This window comes from Macadamia integrifolia, chromosome 10 (genome assembly GCF_013358625.1).
Source record: "Macadamia integrifolia cultivar HAES 741 chromosome 10, SCU_Mint_v3, whole genome shotgun sequence".
Classification (NCBI taxonomy): domain Eukaryota; kingdom Viridiplantae; phylum Streptophyta; class Magnoliopsida; order Proteales; family Proteaceae; genus Macadamia; species Macadamia integrifolia.
Window position 1 is genome coordinate 14,605,657 of NC_056566.1, and position 21,924 is coordinate 14,627,580.

The window sequence follows — 21,924 nt, forward strand, 5'->3', positions numbered from 1 at the left end:
GGGGGGGGGGGTTACGGTCATCGTAATCACTTTCTTGTCTTTTATTTTCCTCTCGTTTCAATTTTAAGCAGTCTCTGGTTCTCCTACCACCTGGAAGGATTTAGCAAAATGATTTACCTATCCCCTGTCATGACCTAGCCTATCATCTAAAATCCCATTGGCAACTTCCCCTTGGTATCCCTGAAATTCATGCTTGTACATCTAATGAGCATCACTTCTTTAATAAGACTTTCCTTTTGGCTGAGGGGTGGCTAATCGATTTGGCGGTGAATCATCCGCTATGGCGTTGCCATAGCAATCAAATCGGCCATGTGTTATTTTTTATTTCTCCTATTTTCTACAGTTATTTTGTATGTCATAATATATACCTATGAGGCTATGACAAAAAAATCAATCAATATTAAGCAACATCAAATCATAAAAAATCAACAGTCACTTACATCAAGTCATAAAAAATCAACGACTTATTGACATTTAGAGAAATGCTCTTGTTCTATAATAAATTTTATTGGTCAAATGATTTTATTTTTACATGAGACTTTTTGTATTAAGTATAACACAAAACTAGCTTTCCAACAAGTCTAAGATTACTTAAATATGAGTTGTCATGACGAAGTTATGTTCCGGTCAAACTTATTTTATAAAGTGTGCGAATGTTGTTAAATCGCTTGAATGGAAAATTTTTTATGGACATCAAGACAAAATATTATTTTACCGGACTTTTGGTTTTTAACAATGTTTTATCATGATAAGATTTATAAAATTTTCAGAATTAAGAAAAATCTTAATATTCAAAAATTGAAAATCGCCCTACAATCAAAAATCCAATTTTTGTTCTTGGACCGGGGGGTTGACTTTTTATCCTTTTGGAATTTGATTTTAAACTATTTTTATTGGATTCAAATAGGGGGTATTTTTCTTATTTATGAATAATATCTTAAGTAAATGAAATAAATGGTATTTGGCATAAATAAGTGCCAAAAATAAAAGGCGGCAGTCGCCTAGGCCCCAGGCAAACCGCCTGGACGTCAAGGCTCTCCAAATCAATACTAAATCTTCTTAATTCTTTATCATTGACTGTAAGGCTTGATTGAAAAACTGTCTTACACAGATGAATTCATTAACCTTAGACAGACAGTTGCCACACATATCAGAGGTACCTTCCTATTCGTCCAAGGAGAAAGAGGCATCCCTGCACAAGTTCTCACAGTACCAGACAATTGGTCTATATTTTTCCTCACATCTGGCTGGCCATAAATCAAATTCCCTATCCACTAAAATCCCTCTCACACAGTAAGGATCTGCCACTCTGGCATCTTTCTGTATAGCATGTCAGGTAAAGATCTGGTTACTGAACCACTTTATCTCCTCACCATATTTATCTATGCAATTCTCATTTTCTTCTTATCCTGAAAGTTCCTTATATCCTCACTTTGGTCAATGCCGTCCAGTTCCCCCAAAACTCATGTTCTGAATTCCTCAACAATCAAAAACACTTTATTTTCAGGTCACTCTTGATTGTTATGATTTTTTATATTGTTTATTTATGAAATTGTTTCGGTTCCCCATCCTCCATTTTATTGTACTTAGAATTTTTCGATAAGTTTTAGCCGTTAATATTTTATCTCTAAACAGGGAAGTGCAAGACATATATTCTCGAATTTGAAATGGGTGGTCATTCATTACCTTTCTTACATATACATGAAGAGATGTTAGCAAGGACTTATAGTAATGCCGTAACAGGGGAATTTGGGGTGTCAGCTAACAATATGCAAAACATCTCTTCTTCTTTCTTGGATGTTCTGCTCCCATGCAACTGTCAACCCAAGATTCTCCAATCTATGTTCTAAGATCATCACTCTTTTACTTGCAGAAAAGTCACACCAAAAGCTTTGAAACAGCAAACCCATACAGATGCTGAAATGCAGATCGCGCTAGCCAACCAATAGGATATTCGAAATAGATGAGGCAGTGCAGGAAAGTTATAGTAAAAATAAAATAAAATAAATGAAAGGACTAGGACAAATCTACCATCTAACTGTTAAAGACGAAATGAATGCATCTGCCAACACAGAGACCTACCAAATGTCATCACTGTACTTGCACTTCTTTCCACCTCCTGAAACATTTATATATTAAAAGATCAGAATAATCCTGATTCCGATGAAGAACTTCAATATAAAAATGACCGAGGAAATTGTCTTAAGAGAACAGACAGATCACAACCTGAACCATCAGTTGACGAGTGCGGCGAAGGCTCTCTGTGATGCTTTCTGCAGCAGATGTCATCCCAGTCTTTGTCCTAAAAACGGTTACAATTTGAGAAGTTCACTGAGAGAATGAAACCTAGGATAAGACAGTCAAAAGTGGCAGGAAAGACTGGATAAAGTGAGGCTGAAAGCCAGAAACGCTAAACATCCAATGCCAGGGGGAATTTCAGTGCACATGATCTTAAAAAATAAATAAATAAATAAATAAAAATAAAAATAAAAATAAAAAAGAAGAAAGACTAGATCGAATAAAGAACCTATGGTACCAGAACATGATAAAGCTTCTCACTAGAGAATGGTCATCAGGAGTGAGCTAAACATTAACCGCATAATCATCAATCTTTAGTATGGTTAGCACATGAGTTCCCTTGTAATGTTCACAGCTGTCAACATCTAACAGTAAAAAAAGGAGATTTCTCACTCGATAAACAGATGACAGTACTTACTGTAAATTGCGTCTGCGAATTGTAGACTCTTCTCCACCACCTAGAAGAAGTTCCCTCTGCGATAAATGTAACCAATATAAGGACTGGAATAAATAGAAAAGATAATAACAAGTACCGTCAAGGTTACTGAAGCAGTTTGGCCGTGGAACAATAGAGCTCACAAGTTATAAATATCATATACTGTCCTCAATCAGTCAACTCCAAACCAGGGGTGGAAATTTGGTCAAGTTACCAATAAGATTAATGACTAATCATCAAACCTAAATCTGACCCCTTACCAACAAGGATGAGATGCATCCAAATCCAGAAAATTTATTACATATTTTTCTTAGTGGGTCCTTCAGTCAAATAATGGACAGTTTGGGAAGGATTGGGCTAACCATAAAGGCACTCCATTTGAATCTAACCTATAACAATCGGTTTACAGGTTGGCCATCTTCATTCCCACCAAGTCAGGTACCAGAAGGAGTGTCTAGTTGTTGCTTCAACATGAATGTCTAAGAACATAGAGCTTAAAATCCAATTATTACAAATCTTCTATTAAATAAATCTCTGAACTGAAACTGCACCAGTACCAGGTTTGCCAGGAACCCAGATGGGTTCATGTTAGGAGCCAAAATGCTATTTTCTTGGTTGTATTCCAGTTCAAAACACTGCAACAGTTGCTTAAGTTGAATGGGTTACTTGATCAACAGATGAAAAGGTGTTTCATGATGAACAGGGAGAAATAAAAAACAAGGGTGTATCTGGTGCATGAGGCTCCCGTCACTGTGGGGTCTGGGGAGGATCCCGCTTTGTGGAGAGGCTGTTTACCGCTTCAAGTCCAATGGAGAAACCTTACCATTGTGCTGAGGCCCACTCTCAACAGGAAGAAATATAAATAATAAATATATAAATAAAAAGAAAGAGGGGGTGAAAAAAAACAAGGGGTATCTGAAAACAACAAAGAGTTCGGGGAACTAAGGTTGCAATCCCTCAAGATCGAGCTAACTCCAAAAACCCATACTCAGTTGGAATGCAGGATGGAACTCGCCAGCATGAAGCCTCAATCACTAGTTTGACTGTATGGCAGTGAATTTGTTCCTGGGTGGAAAAGGCAACCTTCAACATACCATGGAATCAAATTTTAATTTTGGGCCAAGGCTGAAATATTTTTCTATTTTGGTTATGGTTCTTCTTCTCTTTTTTTTTTTAATTCCAACTGAAATTACCAAAATATTTTGACTCAAGTCTCTGTTGAAACTGAAATATTTTTCGAACACTTTCCATGGAACCATATGCTAAAAGTAAGATAAAGGAAGCCCAATACCTCGGCTTGAGCAGCTTTCCTAATGTTGGCCTTTGCTTGCAAATTGGCATTCCTAAGGCCTAAATGCAGACTAAAAACCATGAAAAAACAAGCATCATAAGAAAACAACCCAAGCTCTCAGATAAGGCTCAATAAAAGCTGTTAAAAAACAAACATTTTCCTATACAACTGTGAACAGAATATCCATCCCAGTAAATCAACAGTGTAACCAATTAAATGGGGTACAAAGAGTACAGAATGAGGGAAGAGAGATATTGGAACCTTTGGTATTGATCCTTCCAAGATTTCAGCATTGATTGAGCAGATTGTGCTTCTTCTTCTGTGGGAAGTTGCTGAGCAAGAAGATCAAGCCTAAACTGCATTGAACGAAGTAAGGCCAATGCATCCTGTGCAAGACCATTCAACCTCTGGAGAGAATTCCCTTCATCAGTTCCTCTTCCTGGTTTTCCATACTCCTCAATTGCTTTTACATGTTCGTGGGCATGTGCAATTGTCTCATCCCATTCTTTCTTCACCTTCTCAACGGCCTCCGCAACCTCGTCCATAAAATCTAGATTATCTATCAATGATAATCAAGGAAGAGGGATTCAGTAGCAACTGATGAAAATGCCAGAAATATAATTATAAAGTTATTAATCAATAAAGGAAGAAACTGGAAATTCGATAGAAACTAATAAAAATACAAGATAATCATTATAAAATAAACTGGAAATTCGATACAACTCTTGATGCGAACTACCAATAAATTGAAGAAGTAGATCATTTCCAAACAATCAAACAAGTAAGCTAATCATAATTACACAGAATAATCTCAACCCCAATTTCTTGTCTAACCAGAGACAACCCAATTAGGTTTCTCTTTCTCCAGATTTTTCAGAGCATTAATCAAAGCCATTCACTATGAATTTTACGATTGAATAGGCATTAAATTCACACGAGAAAAAAAAAAAAAATTGAACACACACTCTCAGAGAATAGATGCAACAACGACGCCCAACAAGAGCATCATTCCATTCAGATCATAAGAATAAATTAGAAGTTCATAAAAATCAAACAGCGATTGAATTACTCGAGAAAATGGAAAATTTCAGAATCTAAAATTAAACAACTTAACTGCCAATGATCCGCGTCACAAGGATCCTCCTCTGATGGTTTGTTCTTTGTACCCTTACTTGTCTCAGCAAGGTCTTAGGCTGGTCTAGTGTTGAAGTCCCGAGTGCATTAGGTCCGCCTAGCAGGCAGCCAACACCCCCCAAGAAAACTCTTCTACTCAATTTTCTTATCCGGATTTTTGGCTAAGAGAAATATTTTAATATTTAATATTTATCATATTTGAGTGTAACACGATACCTTTTGATACATATCTTAGATTCCATCAATTGATACGACGATCAATACCGATATTTTAATTCTTTTTGAATCTTCATCCTTAATTTAAAAAAAAAAAAATTATGAAAAGTTTTAATAGGAAGGCTTACAATAAAAAACCATGTATGAAATTTTGTCTCATGATGATAGGTGCCCATTTTTTAAGCTTGATTCTAAATCCTTTTGGCATGTTTTCTTTTCTTGTAATTTGAATACATTTGGGCAATTAGACCTTCGGGCCTTCTTTGTTTTGGATTACTTTGAGACATTAACTCAGCTCATCTTACCTCTCCAGACCGGAGGTTCTTCATGTTTTGTCTATCTTGGACATCACCATGTATTTTATATGGTTCTTTAGGAATAAAATTGTGTTTCAAAATTGCCCTTTCTCGCCTTCCTTCTCATCCACTTCACCAATATTTGTACTTCTAACTATACACCACTCTGTACCTTTGTTTCTCCCTTACACAATAGTGATGGTCACTTGATGAGTACAAAGCCCTACCATCGGATGACAACCCTATTTTTGTTGTGTAGACTTGGCTACCTTCTCTTGTGGATGGGCTGCGATTTTACTATTCAATCCCAAATTCACTTTGTCTATCTAAGTTGTGTTTCGGGGTTTGTGTTGGCAGCAAAAGCCAGATGCATTATGGAAGAACGGATTTGTACTGCTCCATGGAAGAAGGGCTCTAACAAATAAAAGTTTGGGTAGATAGTGCTGATCTTAGTAATATTTGTCATAGGGAATCATAAAGGCTGGTGGCCGCTTGAACTTTTTGGTATTCTCTTAAAACTCTAGATTGCATATCTTAGGTGTTGGGTTACAATGTCTTGTATTTCGTTGCATTTTAATCCAATTTGTATTGGTGTCAGCCAAATACAAAACGGTGGTCCTGTTTCTCAATTGATACTAAAGTAGAGATCTCATTTCAACGATGAAGTAGGCAATCTTTCCGAATCTCATAAATCTATATGCATTATTTGATCTTGTTTTTCCTAGGATTGTTTTTCTACATAAAGCTCAAGTATCTATTATTTGTAAAGATGAATATACGGCATCTATGGCCATTAGGATTGCTACTTGCTTAGACATGTTATGGTAGGCAGTCTCACTATGACCCTGATATAAAAATAAAAAATAAATAAAAAATAAATAAAACAAAAACTGTGGTGGGCCTAGTAATTAACTACGTTAGAAAAATAAACTATGAAAAGCTATTAAGGCCATAAGGTGTACCCGGTGCACAAGGCTCCCACGTGTGCAAGATTTGGAGGCAAGAACTACACAATCTTACCCTGAAAATGTCGAGAGGTTATTTCGACCACTTGACCACCAAGTTATTTCGACCACTTGACCACCAGGTGTCACTAGTCTATGCAGCAATTGTTGCAAAAAAAACTAATGCCTCCCTCTTTAGTCATCCCTCAAGTAGCTAAAGAATACCACCCGCATGTGGTTTGGACCATAGGTCATTGCCATTAAACAGAACCCAAGGAGAGTATGGTATAGCCATTAAGCCAACTTCCGAGTTTGACCGCAGAATTTTCTTAATCTTTTCATAAGACAAAGAATACCTTGAACAGATGATACATCCATCATAAGTTACAAAAATGAATTTAGTGACCGAAGAGTGAAGACTGGTCAATGTCATACTAATCCATATAAATACATACGTACATGATGACTGATAGATACATTTGAAACGAGGATCTACAGCTGATAAGAATGTATGCCGCAAGTGAAGCAATCACTGCATAACCCAAAATTGATGCAACACTTGATAACATTACCCACAAAATTGATGCATTTGCAATGTACTATATCCAATCATGCCGCTGTGGGAAGAAGGTGATTCAGGAAAATTTCTTTATAGCATTAACAAAGGGTCCACCCTGTAATTCACCGGAGTAAGCTGAGAGTTTCTGAGGGAAGATTAGATGACCCAAAGTTACGATGCTTTCCATCAGCCACATTGCTCAGTCGGAAGCCTTCACGAGGCAGCTGGTTGATTAGCAAAGTTTCTAGTTGGCTGGCTATACTCTTTCCAGGGACTAGAAAATAGAGGAACGCCACATTCTGCATTCCTTCCATTGAACGATGACTACGAACTCGGCCCTCTAGGTCATCAGTCTGCATAAAAATAGTTTGAATTTGGCCAATTAACAACTAAAACAGAACAGTGATACTAACAATACACAGGAAATGACAAAAAAAACCCAATGAGTCATGATTAGTTACCTGTCCAACATACAGTTTCTTGTCAGGTCTCAACAATACGTAGACACTTGAAGCTCCTATTGTTGATGGAGGAGGCAATTCCCTAGCAGCAATAGCTACACAAGTGACAGCCACAAGTTCTGACACATTCCTTTGTTTGTAGAGTTCAATCAGCTTCTGCTGACAGATTACAGTTATAGCATTTGCAACCCCCTTCCTCAGATTCTCAATAGGGTTTACTGTCTTCTTCACACAAGGGATAGTTCCTATTCCAATCTGACTCAAGTGATTGTAAGCTTCAGAGTAATTGGCATCAGAATCAGAGCTTCGTTCTTCTACTTCTGAATACTCTTTTACTTCCGATACATCCTTTCCATTTACTGAAAGATATAGTTCTTCGGCTCTCTGGATTACTCTTTCAGGAATTCCTTCCTCTAGAGCAGTTTCGAAGGCAAGACTCTCTCTACAGATCCCATCAATCAACTTCCATGTTGGCTTTGTACAACCATCTACATTCTCTGTCCCCATTGCTTTGTACACAGTGTTCTTCCTAACCAACGGTAGATCAAAAATTCCATGCAAGTGGGTAGAAACAATACCCAGGCAACCGATGCTGTCGAGAGATTCAATAATGCTACCAGCAATACACATCCCCTTTGCTGTTTCTGTTCCTCTGCAGATTTCGTCAACAAGCACAAGGCTCCTTGAAGTAGCTCTGGTGATTATAGAGCGTATCTCCGACATTTCAATCTGGAACATTACATCATGTTAGATAAACATAAGTGTGAACATTACTTAAGACCTTGATGATTACTTCATTAGAGAAGTAAATAACATTTGCAATGCTGAAGATAGACTTAAGCAAATAGTTTTACTGCATCATACATCTCACAATGTAGCATTTAAAAAGAATGAGAAAATTAGGCTTAATGTAACCTCTTCCTTGCTGAGAGCTGATTTATTTCCCAACAATGCATCTTTCACACATTATCCACTGAATTCATGGGCTGGTGTACACAACAAAAGGGCTAACTTAAGGCCCATTTACAATTAAAACGCAAAGACTAATATAGAACTCAACCCATCATATTACACTACTCCCACTTCACAACTCTTCATTTTAGACCTCTCTTAATCATAGTCCAATGATCCTCCAACTGATCATAGACCGGGCAGCACAGCCTTCTTTGAGGGTGGTTTTTTTTTTTTTTGGGGGGGGGGGGGTGTTTGGGTTGGGGGAACTATTAGGCATCTCTGGTTTAACCAAATTTGCAGCTTTATTCTCTTTGCTGGTTCCACATAATGGGTTTATCAGCTCCTGCTACAGTGTACATGATCTCCAGCCCATAGATCCCCTACACAGTCGAATTCAAACTTTATATATTCTCAAGAGTCAAGACTAAATGGGTTTCCAGGCTCAGTGAGAATGCTTTTAGTTGATGGTTGCAGATTGGCAATTGAATCAAATGCAGATCCACAAAGGATTATTTTTTGGGTGAATAAATAATTCATTACCAAAGAGACGGAAAAAAAATACAGCCCCAAACGGGAGGGAGAAGAAAAGAAAACAAGACGCTCAAGGGGATACAATATTCCTGACTACAAACCTTGGAAGCTCCCAGGAAGCAACAATGTGACAATTTCTGGGGGAGGGGGGACAGGAGGAGGAAATTTTTGAGATCTTTGTTTCGACATCAAAGAAGATGGAATTCCAAATCTTTCCCAACAGCCGAGAGTTGGATGTCCATTTCCTATGATTTTGCTCCATCCAGATTTGATTTAAAGTAGCATAGAAGGCAAGCTTTCCCACATAGTCACAAATAGTCTTCCCTTGGAAAGTCATATCCATCCAAACCCACTCCCTTTGGAAAGGGAGAATTCTTCTATTAACCAGCCAGCATTTGGAGAGAACAAGCTTCCAGACGGAGAAGGAAACAAGGCAGGCAAAGAATAGGTGATTTGTGTCTTTTGGCTCAGATCCACAAAGGTAGCATAAAGGAGAAACTTGGATGCTTCTTTGGCTGAGAAAGGCTTGTGTGGGAAGGCAATTCATAAAAACTCGCCAGGCAGTGAAGCTTTGGCGAGGAATGTGATGCTTGAACCAGATGAGCTTATGCCAAGGGGAGGGAGACCCATGATTTCTGATGAAGTCCCAGGCGGACTTAGCACTGAAAATGCCACTCGAAGCATGGGTCCAAATAATAGTATCGGTCCTTCTAAGCCCCGAGAGAGGGATGATTGGCAGAGAGGACCAAATTTTAGCTATCTGAATGGAGGCAGGGGCAGGGGGGTTCCAAGAACCAGCAGAGATGATATCAGCAACCATAGCATGCCCAGGGAGCCTAGAATTGTAGATATTTCTAGTATTGAGGATTTGAGAGAGGAGCCCTTTAGGATGCCAGGGGTCCAGCCACAGGAAAGTGGGGGCACCATCCCCAATGAGGGTGGAAATAACTCTGGAAGCCAAAGATCTCAAGGAGGCTAACTTACGCCATACCCAAGAGGCATCATAGGGAGAGCGGACTGACCAAAAATATTCCAGCCTGAGGAGGTGCGAATACACCCAATCCACCCAAATGCTTTTCTTTTTGCTAGCAACCTTCCATATAAGCTTGAGAATGTCTGCAATGTTGACATCCTTGATGCATCTCAAACCAAGACCCCCTTCATTCTTAGGGAGGCAAGTAGCAGCCCAACTAAGGAGGCAGAGGAATCTAGAGGACTCACACCCTTTCCAAAGGAAGGAAGCAAATAAGCATTCCAGCTTTGCAATAATTGCCTTGGGCAAAGCATAAATACTAGACCAGCAGATGTAGGATGCTTGAAGGACTAATCTGATGAGTTCAAGACGGCCCGCAAAGGATAGGAGCTTTCCTTTCCATAATTGGAGACGCTTTCTGATGATATCCACAGATGATTATAATGGTAGGTTAAGTCTGACTAGAAGACTGAGAGCAGAATTTGGAGGCCCTAGAGGCTATCCAGAAACATCAGAGGGATCCTGTCGCTGTACTCCCATATGAAATGCCTCATAGAGCATGGCAAACTACAGTTGGGGTCCCCAATGTTTGGGGTAACTACGATCACGGTCCCTCACATCTCAAAAACCATGGTAGGGGTCTTTAATGTTTGGGAAAACTACGACTTGGTTCCCACTGTTAGAGTGATGTTGGTCTGAATCATAAGCTATGCTTATGTCAATTTATGACTACTCTGCTCAGCCAAAACAACCCTCCTAACTAATTAGACCCTTGATTATTGTATCCATTCATGCACAATCACGGTAATTATTTCTAACCAAGGGGCTAGTGAGTTGGGGGTTGTTTTGGCAGTGCAAAATAGTAATAAATAGGAAAGATATAAATCCCAGAGGCATAGTGACTTGGACAAAAATCAAATGTTGGGACCCTGGGTGTAATTTGTCTTTCAACTGAGGACCTAGGCCAGAGAACAGAATCGCAGATGTCTGCAGGGGTAGTATTGCATGGGTGGGTGTGTCCAGGGTGTGCATAGAGAGCTTTGATGCAACTGAAATTAAGGCCCATGGAGGTTCTCAAGTTCCTAAACAGGTTCATTCCTCAGTCGCATACATAAACATCCAGTTTCAAATGGAAGCAAAAGACATTCCATGACATAACTATAGTATTGTTGGGTAAGACTGTTTTATCAATTGTCCCATATCACTTCCATTGTAGTTCTTTGTTTTCTGGTTTCACCACAGCTTTCCCTGCTGACCTGCAAAATTATTCTTCCCTTTTTTCTTCACTCAACATAATCACAATGAGCAAAACATACATAAAAGGTCACAAAAGGGTTCCCAATTTAATAAGATGTTCATAAATATAAGATTATCACATTTTCTTTTGGCCAAAGGTTTTGTGCACGGCAGTGCACTATGCACAGTCGCACACAAGGCGTGGGATGGAGACAATAAAGGGGTCAAAATGACCAAACACACCCCACCCATTAAAAGAATCATTGGATCCCCATGTCAGATCGTCCATGAAACCTTTCCCCTCTTCCTTTTAGTCACGTTGTATTCACACTATTGTTGATTTCTTCACCTATAGCGAAAACTGAAAATGAAAATGCATTTGGTCCAATCTAATTACCAAAAGAAAAAAAAAAATAGAATAGTCTGGAAAATTAAACTACTAAAACAAATAATACCCTTAGTTGTCCAAACAAAGAATGACCATTAAGTGATACTAAAATAATTTATAAACAGAATAATAATCCCTATAAGAATAGGCATAAAGGTGAAAGACAATAGTCATCAGACATGTCATGTGCCTCAAATAAATATTCATCATGCAAAGGCAATAGAACTGGGCAGAGGGAAATGAGTATACAGAACCCAAAAAGTACCTGAAACGAGCTTTTTCCATCGGCGGGACTATCATAAGATTTCATGTGCAGCATAACAGAATCGAAGTGTGGTATTAAGGCTGATTCAGCAGGAACCATCAGTCCACATATTCCAAGCAATGCAGCTGCACAAATTGATCGAAGCAAACTTGATTTACCACCACCATTAGGCCCAGTTAGAAGAAACAATGATTGCATATCCACTGTATTAAGTATGGCACCACCTTGTGCAACATCAAACCAATAAGGTGATAATCCTGTTATTTCCATTTTATTGGCACCATCAGATAATGATTCATCCTGCATACAATTTAATCAGGGTAAGAGTAAAATAATGGAAAACATGCATAATACGAAAGAGAACGATCAAAGGTTTTGTGGGTGCAATTGTGTAATGCTTGTTTTCATGTGGGGAAGGGTGGGGGACTCTACATTTGCAGTGTTTTGTTTTTTTGGGTGAATAATAAATGCATTAAAAGAAGGGGGAGGAAAAATAAAGCCCCGAAGGAAAGATCAAAAACCCCTATAAGGTTAACAAAAGCCCATTAAGGACTACAACCCAGGCCCAGATGGGCAACAAGAAACAAAGGACTCAAACATTCTAGTACAACACAAAAGCCCACGGGGGCTTAAAAACAAAAGCAAGGAAGCCCATAGCAAAGCAAGGGCAACCAAGACAATTCCAGGTAGGGTTCCACAAACCCTAACCAATATCTCAACAATTCATCTTCCAAGGAGCCGCCAAGACGAGAATAGCACCGCCGGCAAGAAGGCATCCACGGCTAAGGGGCGCTGGCCTTGCGAAGGGCCATGGCCAAGCGGGCAGCTGGCCTAACGGAGGTGACAGCCACAGCAGAGGGGTGTCGGCCTTGCAGAGGGCAACGAAGAAAGCGGCTGCCAGCCTTGCAGGCTGCTGGCCATGCAGCTGGCAGAAAATTGGCGGCTGGCTGAGTGAACCAGGCTGATCAAGCAGGTGGCTGGCCTAGCAGGGCTGGCGGCCGAACGGCAGCAGGCAAAGCAGGTTGCCAGGCAACCAAGAGGCAACTGAGAGCGCTGGCAGTGCAAGACAGCAACTGGGGAAAGAGCAGGCGAAAGGGGCTGGAGGCAGTGAGGCTGCGGGCCGAACGGGAAACCATACGACCCTAAAGAGGCCTAGCGGGAATGGGGACCTACAGAGCTGGTGGCGAAGGCGTGACTCCGACCGAGAAACCTAGCTCCAACAGAGGAACAGAGGAAGAAGAGAGAGGGTGAGAGGTGGAGGAAGAAGAAGAAGAAGAGAGAGAGCGAAGGAGGAAGAAGAAAGAAGGTAAGTGGGAGAGGATGAGAGAAGGAGAAGGAAGGGTAATGCAGGAGTAGATTACAAGAAACTACCCCAACAGTTTATAACCCCAAACAATACAAATAGGAGCAAGAAACAAAGAAATAATACCTTCAAATAAACCCCCAAGGATACAATACTCATATAGGAGCAAAACCAGTCCAAAACCCAACCTGATAGGAGAGAGAGACCTGTTATAGAGCTGGAGAGAGAGAGGTGCGGCCAGGGCTGTAGGAGTCCGATTGAGTTGCACTCTTGGGCGTAGATAGTCCCTAGGGAGGGTACAAAAACCCCCAAAGTTGAGAGGATTCTGACAGTTGGTTATGGCGTTACGCACTTTCTTGATTTTCAGATCTAAGAGAGAGAATGTGAAGAATTCTGCAAGAACATCAACTTGTCTTCTTCAGATAACCTTCAAGAGAGGATCGATTGATCTTCTTAGAGTATAGAACCAGTCCTCCAAAGGATCTGTAAATCAGATTTCAAACTTGGGTAGCAATGAGGGTCGATTGGCTTCAAGAACAAGAACTCTTTGGCTGGCTGATTCTGATTTTGTATGCTTTAACAGGTCTGAACTTCTAATAACAATAAACAGAAAATAAAAATAGAAAAAGAAGAATCGATGGAGGGTTGAGAAGGGTGAAAGAGAATAAAGGAATGGGTATTTCACCCCTCAGGTTTTGGGTATCACACCCCTCAAGGGTTTAGGCATCTCACCTCTCAATAACAGCTTTTTTAACTAAAGAGTAATCACTCAATAATTCATTCATTCAAATCTTCAATTATGAGTATATAGGCTCCTCTATTTATAAAGGGCAGAATAGCAATCAAACTACTTAGGAGCTAGTTTCCCAATAGGACTAGACACTCCTACTACAACTAGGAATTCAAAATAGGACTAGGACTTGACTTTACGACTCCAACATCGAATAGAACTAACTAACTAATAGTCCATATAGGACTTTACAACCGACCAATGGCCTAATGGGCCTTTATTGAATTAAATAGCAACTAACTAAACTAATGAATTAAATCCCGTTTTTCTACCTTCTACCCATATTTCAGGCCCATTTCAAAGAAAACCCATGGGATCAAAGGCCCAACACATATATAACACAACCCAAGGCTTATTTGCAATAAAATAAGCCCAAGTGACTTATCTACATCAAAGGGTGAGAGGCGAGGTCATGGCCAGGCCTGGGCTGCTCTAGAGCGGCAGTCGTGGAAAGTTTCTTGCTTAGGGTTCGCTAGGGGTTTCTCTAGTGCGCCACAACTTGGAGAAGAGGTTGTCTTCAACCTCTATACCGAGAAGTCAAGAACAGAGGGCGGAAGTCCAGCAAGCTGCAGGAACAAGAAGTCACTCCCCAAGAAGTCACTCCCATATCCTTTGATAGGCCTGAAATTTCAGGTGAAGGGTCACCACCCAGGGACCTATCAACTCCAGTTAGGAACAAGCAGAAACAACAAACAAGGAAACTGATCAAAGGATCTGCAACAGAGTTTGGCGGAGGAGATGAGATCAGTACCTGAGTTCTGATTGCAACATTCAATAAGATGGGTGTTGGGGAACAAGGTCCTGGCCTCCTGGGATCTTAGTAACCTATAGTGGAGAGATATACACCCATGGTATGAAGGTTCTGAGATAAGGAAGGAGAAAAGAACAGAAGAGGAAGGAAACAACAGTACACAAACTCAGCTCAAGGCAGCAACCAACGGAAAGTTTCATCCTTTGTTCAAAACTGCCCAATTTATATAAATAAGAAATAAACAAAGAGACTCCTAACCTTATACTAATGGATTTGAACACTACATACAACATAGCCTACTCAAAGTAAAACATGATTAAAATATAAGGAATAAGAGATTATGAGATAAGTCCCAAGTTCAGATCCTTCCAGCAGAAGAGGACTCTATCCTCTTTGATGTTAAAAGCAAGATGTCTATGGTTCCCTCTAGATATGTTGATTCTCCTAGAAATAGACTTATCGTTGTTTCTTGGGACCTCACCCACTCGTTCTAGTCCGGGTGAGGTTTTGTTCAGTTGTCTTTGTTTTTTGTTTCTTTCTTTCCACCCCCTTCTTCTGGGGTGAGGGGGGGACCTGGTATCTCTTTCTTCTTTTGGTTATGAATTATTTCTTCACCACAAATAAATAAACAAACCCTACCAACCCTTGTTGGTTCAAAAATCCATGTTGGGCCGGCTTTGTTTGGGCCTGGGTTTCCACACCCGCTCGTATCAGTCCAGCCACTCTAAAGCGACTGCATTAACTTGTGTCCAATTTATTCTTCATTATTTTCCAATTGATTCTTTGTTAAGTTGTAAGAATTTTTGCCACGTTCAAGGCTTAAAGGACCTAACTACATAAAGACAAAATATGGTGAGACAAAAACAAAGGGCCAGGTCCAATGATACAATAAAGCCAAATAATATTAAAGAAGAAAACAAATATCATTTTTTGGGAGGGAGGGGGGAGAAAATAACAAAACAAGTCCACAATGTGATCAGTCCCCAAGTCCTCAAATTATAGACAATGACAAGATAATCAGAGTTGACTAGAACAATACCTTGGTTTCACTGAACTCAACAAGGGTAGGAAAAACCCATTTTCTTCTTCTCCCTTCACTACAAAATATCAATGAGAATCAAAATCAGAATTCAAAATTCTGCGGAATGCTAAGGAAATAATAAAGACACACGCAGCCATGAAATAGTGTGTAATTTGCCCATCTGTACGAGTGATGCATGTTTTGTTGCTAACTAACCCAGAAGGTAAACATAACAGAGAAAATAATAGGCAAGCACATAAAATAGTCGATTCAACTTAGTCTATTAAGAGGGGGGGGGGATTAGAAAAAACATCAAGTCAATTGAGAAGCTGGACAGGTCATTAGGGTCTCCCAACAGATTAATCATTCTATTCACTTTGAGAAGTTTTCTCAGAGATGAACATGACACTTCCAGTAAGCACAACAACATAAATAAATAAAAAGGGACACATCCAGAAATTCATGTTGCAACACAACCTAGACTTCTTGGCCCATCGTTCTTCACTTTGTTGCTCATCCTCCTCCTTAAACATTAGCCTCCACAATTAATTTACTTTATGGGAAAAACAACACAGAACAGCATCAGCTCCTTACAACCCATTTGTTTATCAGTTGGTTCCATCTGAAGCTAGAGCCTAGAGGTACATGAGGGCCAGGGGGAATGCAACCCGGAATTGCTCAACCTATTCCGCCAAGAACTCATTTCTCTAACCTAGTTTTGCTAAGGCTGATCTGAGTTGCCAAAGGCTAAATAAATCAGAATAATACCGGAAATCACATATCTCATAATTCTTCTTCTAGTGGACTTTATACCGCTAGAAGGATAGTTCCCAGACTCTCATATTGGTCAGGAGCTCAGAGATTATGATTATAAGAAATTGGAACTAGTAAACAGGATACTTGGTACTGTCAGGACTTTCCTGCTTAAAAGTAGTTTTTACTAAAAACTAGTAATCTAACTGGAAAACTCAAAAGGTGGTGGAACTGGGTAAAAACTGGTCCAAGCAGTGGTCATAGTAGTCTTTTGACCATGTCTGCGACCTCTGCATAAGGTTAACAACATGACATGGAAAAGGTTATAATAGCACTAGTGGGGTGTGCTTTAGTATCTGTTTGAAGGAATAGATTTTGGAGATAAGTGGAGAAATAAATAAGATGTAATTTTTAACAGCCTCATTTTCATCAGTATTAGTTGCACAACAGGACAATTGATGGAAAAGGCCTTAGGGAGAGGGGAAATCGCACAAGAGGGGGGAAACGAACTAATTCACTACTTCTAAATAAAATTCACTCTAATCCCAAATATTGAGTTTATGCAAGTATTTAAAAGAAATTAAAATAAGTCTCCTACTTAGACTCTAACACTGCAATTGAATTGACTCCTACTTAGACTCCCAAAACAGATTCCTACTCTCTATCTCCTACGTATCCTACCCAAAGACAAACATGAGAAAATAAAAAAACATAGGGAAAATTACGCCCCCCTCCCCTGTAGTTTGCCGAAATTACACGTGGATCCAAGGGTTTGAACGAATTACGCCCCCCTCCCCTAGCATTGACGGTGTGAGTATGCTGTTAGTTTTAAATAGAAAAAGACCTTATTACCCTTTCGTGGAAAAAGATCTTAATATTCATAGGACCATTATACCCTTTTGTGCTCACATACCAAAACATTCAAAATCCCTTTAACCTGGGTTTGAGAGCTTTACAAATCATGGCAACCTTTGCAAGAAATCTCAGGTGGAGAAGGAGCCCTACATCTCCGGTGAGCATCGATTCCCTCCGATGAAGTTTTGTAAGGGAACCCTTATCCTGATTTCCCTGATTTTATGCATTTTCTGTATTTGGGGAATGACTTTAGGGTTCTGGGCGTTTGTTGACGTTCTTTGCTCCTCTAATTTGGATCTATGTTGGTGTGGACAATCATTACAAATCAGAAAATGGTATGCCTATCTAAAGGGTTGGTTACCGAGGTTGGAAGAATTACTAAATTCATGCTTCACTGCACTGCAAAAAAAAAATCCAAATCCATGACACTCTTGATTTACCGGGTGTACTGTATACAATCCCATGAAATACTACAGATTTGATCAACCAAGAAAGCATTTGGGAGTGGTAGGGCTCATTGGACTTCGGCATGAAGGATACTGTGATCAGTACTTCACCAAGCAAGACGGAAGCCATTTAATTCATGTAATAATTTACATACAATGAGCATAGCAAAAGGCTTTTGAAATAGGCACGACTCACAAGAATAGGAATGGGAATCAGAAGTGCATACATTGTACTATCTCCAATTGCTGATTAAAAAAAAAAATAATAAAAATGAAAGCAATGGAGATGATATGTTCATGGTGAGAGCTCTAGCTAGCATAAGCCATTGCTAGGGCCAAGGTTCAAAGAGAGACAGGGAGTGCCTAATACCGATAAATATTCTGATGCAATACACATAACAAAGGACATGGACCTGGTAGAATAAAAAACATAACAGAATCCATGGATCAGACCCAGATAATTGATGCAATACACATAACAGAGGACATGGACCTGGTAAAATAAAAAACATAACAGAATCCATGGATCAGACCCAGATAATTGATGCAATACACATAACAGAGGACATGGACCTGGTAAAATAAAAAACATAACAGAATCCATGGATCAGACCCAGATAATTGAGCAACAGCGAGATGATGGGTTTGCTGCGGAGTTCGATGTCGCAAGGAGTTTCGAGGCTGCTATCTACTCTGATCTTCCCCACGGTGCTCTCTGCTATGTTCTCTGATCTTCTCAATTTAGCTGAAGCATGAGGGTTGAAGGATGAAGCATGAGGTTGCAGAAGACTAGGTTGAAGAAGAACAAAATACAACCCTATTTTGTTTGTTTTAAGGGAAGGGTGTATTAGTAAGTTCATCTTAATATAAAGGCATTTTCGGCGTTAGGATATATCATATAAGGTGACGTCATCAACTAACAGCCCTAATTTCACGGTAACTAACGGATTGGACCTAATTGTAAGAATCTTTCAAACTATAGGGGAGGGGGACATAATTCGTTCAAACCCTTGGATCCACGTGTAATTTCGACAAACTATAGGGGAGGGGGACATAATTCGTTCAAACCCTTGGATCCACGTGTAATTTCGACAAACTATAGGGGAGGGGGGCGTAATTTTCCCAAAAACATAATATAAAACTAACTATTTCCAACCCTTGTTGGACCAAAAACCCGCGTTAGACCTGTTTTTCTTGGCTCTTGGTTCCAAAGCCGGTCATGCTGGTCCAACGAGGTAAGACCAGCCACATCTACATCAACAATTTTTTTTCAAGCCTTGAGGGGCCTACACCAAGGGGAATTCCTCCCCCTTCTCATTTTGGTCAATTAAGTCATAATGATAATACCCAGCTAGGACAAAGGTTGGTACATGGCTCCCTTAGGGTTGACAAATGACACTTTACTGTTTTCTGAGAGGAATTTAAAAGCTATAAAATAGTCTTCTGAAGCATTTCCTGCGTTGAGCACATCCCATGTAAGAGTAAAATAACATTGATGAACTTCACCTCACACTATTTACTACCTCTTTTGTCCCTATTTACCATTCCTTCCTTAGCAGTAGCCAAAGCAGAAGAAAGTCCAATGATATTTTTATTTGCAGACGACAATGCTGGTATTGTAATTTCCGTAAGTGTTGCGGATAATCAATTTTGTTTTATTTGCTGTGCGGAGAAATATAAGGTCTAGGCTAGATCATTAGGTTGAGTTCATTGAGGATCAATCAGAAAGGGGTTCAGGGTTGAGAAAAGATGAAGATAAGAATCCGAAAGAAAGATAGAAATCCATAATACTAAACAAAAAACAATAAGAATAAGGAGGAGAATAGTAGATGAGCAAGGATTCAAGAGAAAAGATGAACTTTACTTCAGAACACCTATTATTGAAATTTCCGGTCTCTGTCAGAAAAGTAGCTCAATTTCATTCAGAAGGCTGTAATATTAGACCATATATCTTGTTATGTAGGATCTTGGTCATCCAGCCCTTCTTAGACTACAAGGCTACAAGCTGACTTCTTATGTGGACCCAAATATTACCTCTACAACCATATAGCTAAGACTCACCCAAATTAACGACTAAAATGACTATTCAGATCCATGGCATAGCATAGTCAAACAGAAGAATTTTAAAAATAACCTCATCATGCAATTTAAGAGAATTAAAATAAAAACAAAATCCAATAGTTCAGCTTCCTCTACCAGTAAACCTCGTTAAACTTGTGTGGTTGGCAGGACCTAAAAGGGGCACGTATGGAGCCATGGCCAAGTAAACCTTTGGTGGCATTTGTCATGGTTGCTCTCTCTCCCCTCTCCTTTTCTCCCTTGCCCTTGAGGTCCTCTCTCGTTACATTCAATCCTCCACTGACCAACACCTTATCTCCCCTATTCCCAAGTGCAAGTCCCTCATGCTCATCCAGCTCGCTTTTGCGGATGACCTCATGATTCTTTCTAAGGCCGATCATACCTCCATTTCCTCTATCATGTCTTCCCTTCATCTCTTCGAGTCTCTCTTGGGCCTCTGCATCAACCTCCTCAAATCGAATCTCTTCCTCTCAAGCGTCCCTACCTCTTCTCAAGCTAGGTTCCTCAATCACACTGGCTTATCCCTTGGCTCCCTTCCCGTCAAATACCTCGGCCTGCCCCTTTTCTCCTCTCGGTTTTCCGCCCATCATTGTTCCCCAATCTTTGACCAGATGAGAAAAAGGCTCCAGCTTTGGAAGGGCAAGCTGCTCTCCTATTCTGGTCGCCTGGTCCTCATCAAATCGGTGCTCCAATCCATGTACCTCTACTAGTCCAGCGTCTTTTCCCTCCCTTTAGCTACCTCCAAATCTATTGATTCTCTTCTTTGCTCCTTCCTTTGGAAAGGTGGTGACTCCTCCAAATTTCTCTACCCACTCAGTTGGGATCGTGTTTGTCTACCCAAAGCGGAAGGAGGTCTTGGTTTGCACAAGATCAAAGACATTAACTCCGTCGGCATCCTCAAGCTTGTTTGGAAAATTGCCTCCAAGCATCCAGCATCTGGGTTGATTGGGTCTACTCCTACCTCCTCAAAAAGGATGCCTTATGAACTGCCCCTTGTTCCCCGGATGCCTCCTCGATTTGGCGTTCCATCCTCATCTCTAGATCAGCTACCCTCCTTGCCATCTCCTGCTCCATTGGCAATGGGCTCTCCACCTCCCTTTGGCTAGACCCCTGGCATCCTCCTCTTCTTGATCTCTCCCAAGACCATCTACTCGTCCAGCCTCCCCAGATCTTCTCTTGTGGCCTCCATCTCTGCTAGAGAATGGTCTCCCCCCGCTTGCCCTCCCCCCTTGCCAACCTTTGGTCTTCCCTCCCCCCATTCCTCCTAGCCATCGTGGAAGAGGAGACAAGACCATTTGGCTGCCCTCAGCTACTACCTATTCTCTTCCGCCTCTGCTTGGAAGCTTGGAATCACATTCGCACTCCGGGTACCCTTGTTCCCTGGCACAACATTATCCTGCTCAAAGGTCACATACCCCTCCACAGTTTCATTGCCTAGCAAGCCTTATTTAACCCTCATCTCCCGCCATATTCCAGTCTCCCCCTCCTGTTGTTTCTGCTGGAATGGCATGGAAGACACCGATCACCTCCTTTTCTCCTGCCCCTTCTCCCTTTCGGTTTGGAAGAGGGTGCTTGCATTCATCTGGCCCTCCCATAGATGTATCCTTCCCTTGAGTAGAGAATGGATATGGGTTGACATGACATTTCGAGGTTCCTCCATTTGCAACACAATCAGAAAGCTCGCCTTCTGCGTCACCATTTATCGCCTCTAAATGGAGCGAAATCTTCGAAGATGGACTCCCAATCTAGATCTTTTGGCAAGATTTGAAACGCCATTTTCTATGATGTCTCTTCCAAGATGGGCTGGCCTTCTTCAACGTTCTGTCCCTGGTACCCTGAGGAGCAGGCTCATTGTTCTCTTGGGGCCTTGGTTCCCCCCCCCTTTTCTCCCCCCTTGTATATTCTTCTCCTGCTTGGTAAAAAATTATTTATTCATCCAGAAAA

The 21,924-nt window shown here is 40.5% G+C and overlaps 2 protein-coding genes across 4 annotated transcripts in view; both read right to left on the reverse strand.

Annotated features, from left to right (window-relative positions):
* LOC122091697 overlaps positions 1 to 5,330 on the reverse strand; it is a 10,885-nt gene extending 5,555 nt beyond the window's left edge. Inside the window, exons 1-5 of one of the 3 annotated variants that reach the window (XM_042661770.1) lie at positions 5,140 to 5,330; positions 4,287 to 4,584; positions 4,026 to 4,095; positions 2,717 to 2,772; positions 2,227 to 2,302 (exon numbers count right to left, since the gene is read on the reverse strand). In XM_042661770.1, the coding sequence (XP_042517704.1) occupies positions 2,227 to 2,302; positions 2,717 to 2,772; positions 4,026 to 4,095; positions 4,287 to 4,570 (486 nt within the window). In that variant the 5' untranslated portion in view covers positions 4,571 to 4,584; positions 5,140 to 5,330. Of the gene's footprint in view, positions 1 to 2,082; positions 2,120 to 2,226; positions 2,303 to 2,716; positions 2,773 to 4,025; positions 4,096 to 4,286 lie in introns of all 3 variants that reach the window. The other 2 variants (XM_042661769.1, XM_042661767.1) reach the window with 2 other exon arrangements.
* Positions 5,331 to 6,903: 1,573 nt separating this feature from the next.
* LOC122092237 (DNA mismatch repair protein MSH1, mitochondrial) overlaps positions 6,904 to 21,924 on the reverse strand; it is a 51,510-nt gene continuing 36,489 nt past the window's right edge. The window contains exons 13-16 of the mRNA XM_042662572.1: positions 15,866 to 15,923; positions 11,983 to 12,282; positions 7,636 to 8,364; positions 6,904 to 7,527 (exon numbers count right to left, since the gene is read on the reverse strand). Coding sequence (XP_042518506.1) covers positions 7,297 to 7,527; positions 7,636 to 8,364; positions 11,983 to 12,282; positions 15,866 to 15,923 — 1,318 coding nt within the window. The 3' untranslated portion in view covers positions 6,904 to 7,296. The remainder of the gene's footprint in view (positions 7,528 to 7,635; positions 8,365 to 11,982; positions 12,283 to 15,865; positions 15,924 to 21,924) is intronic.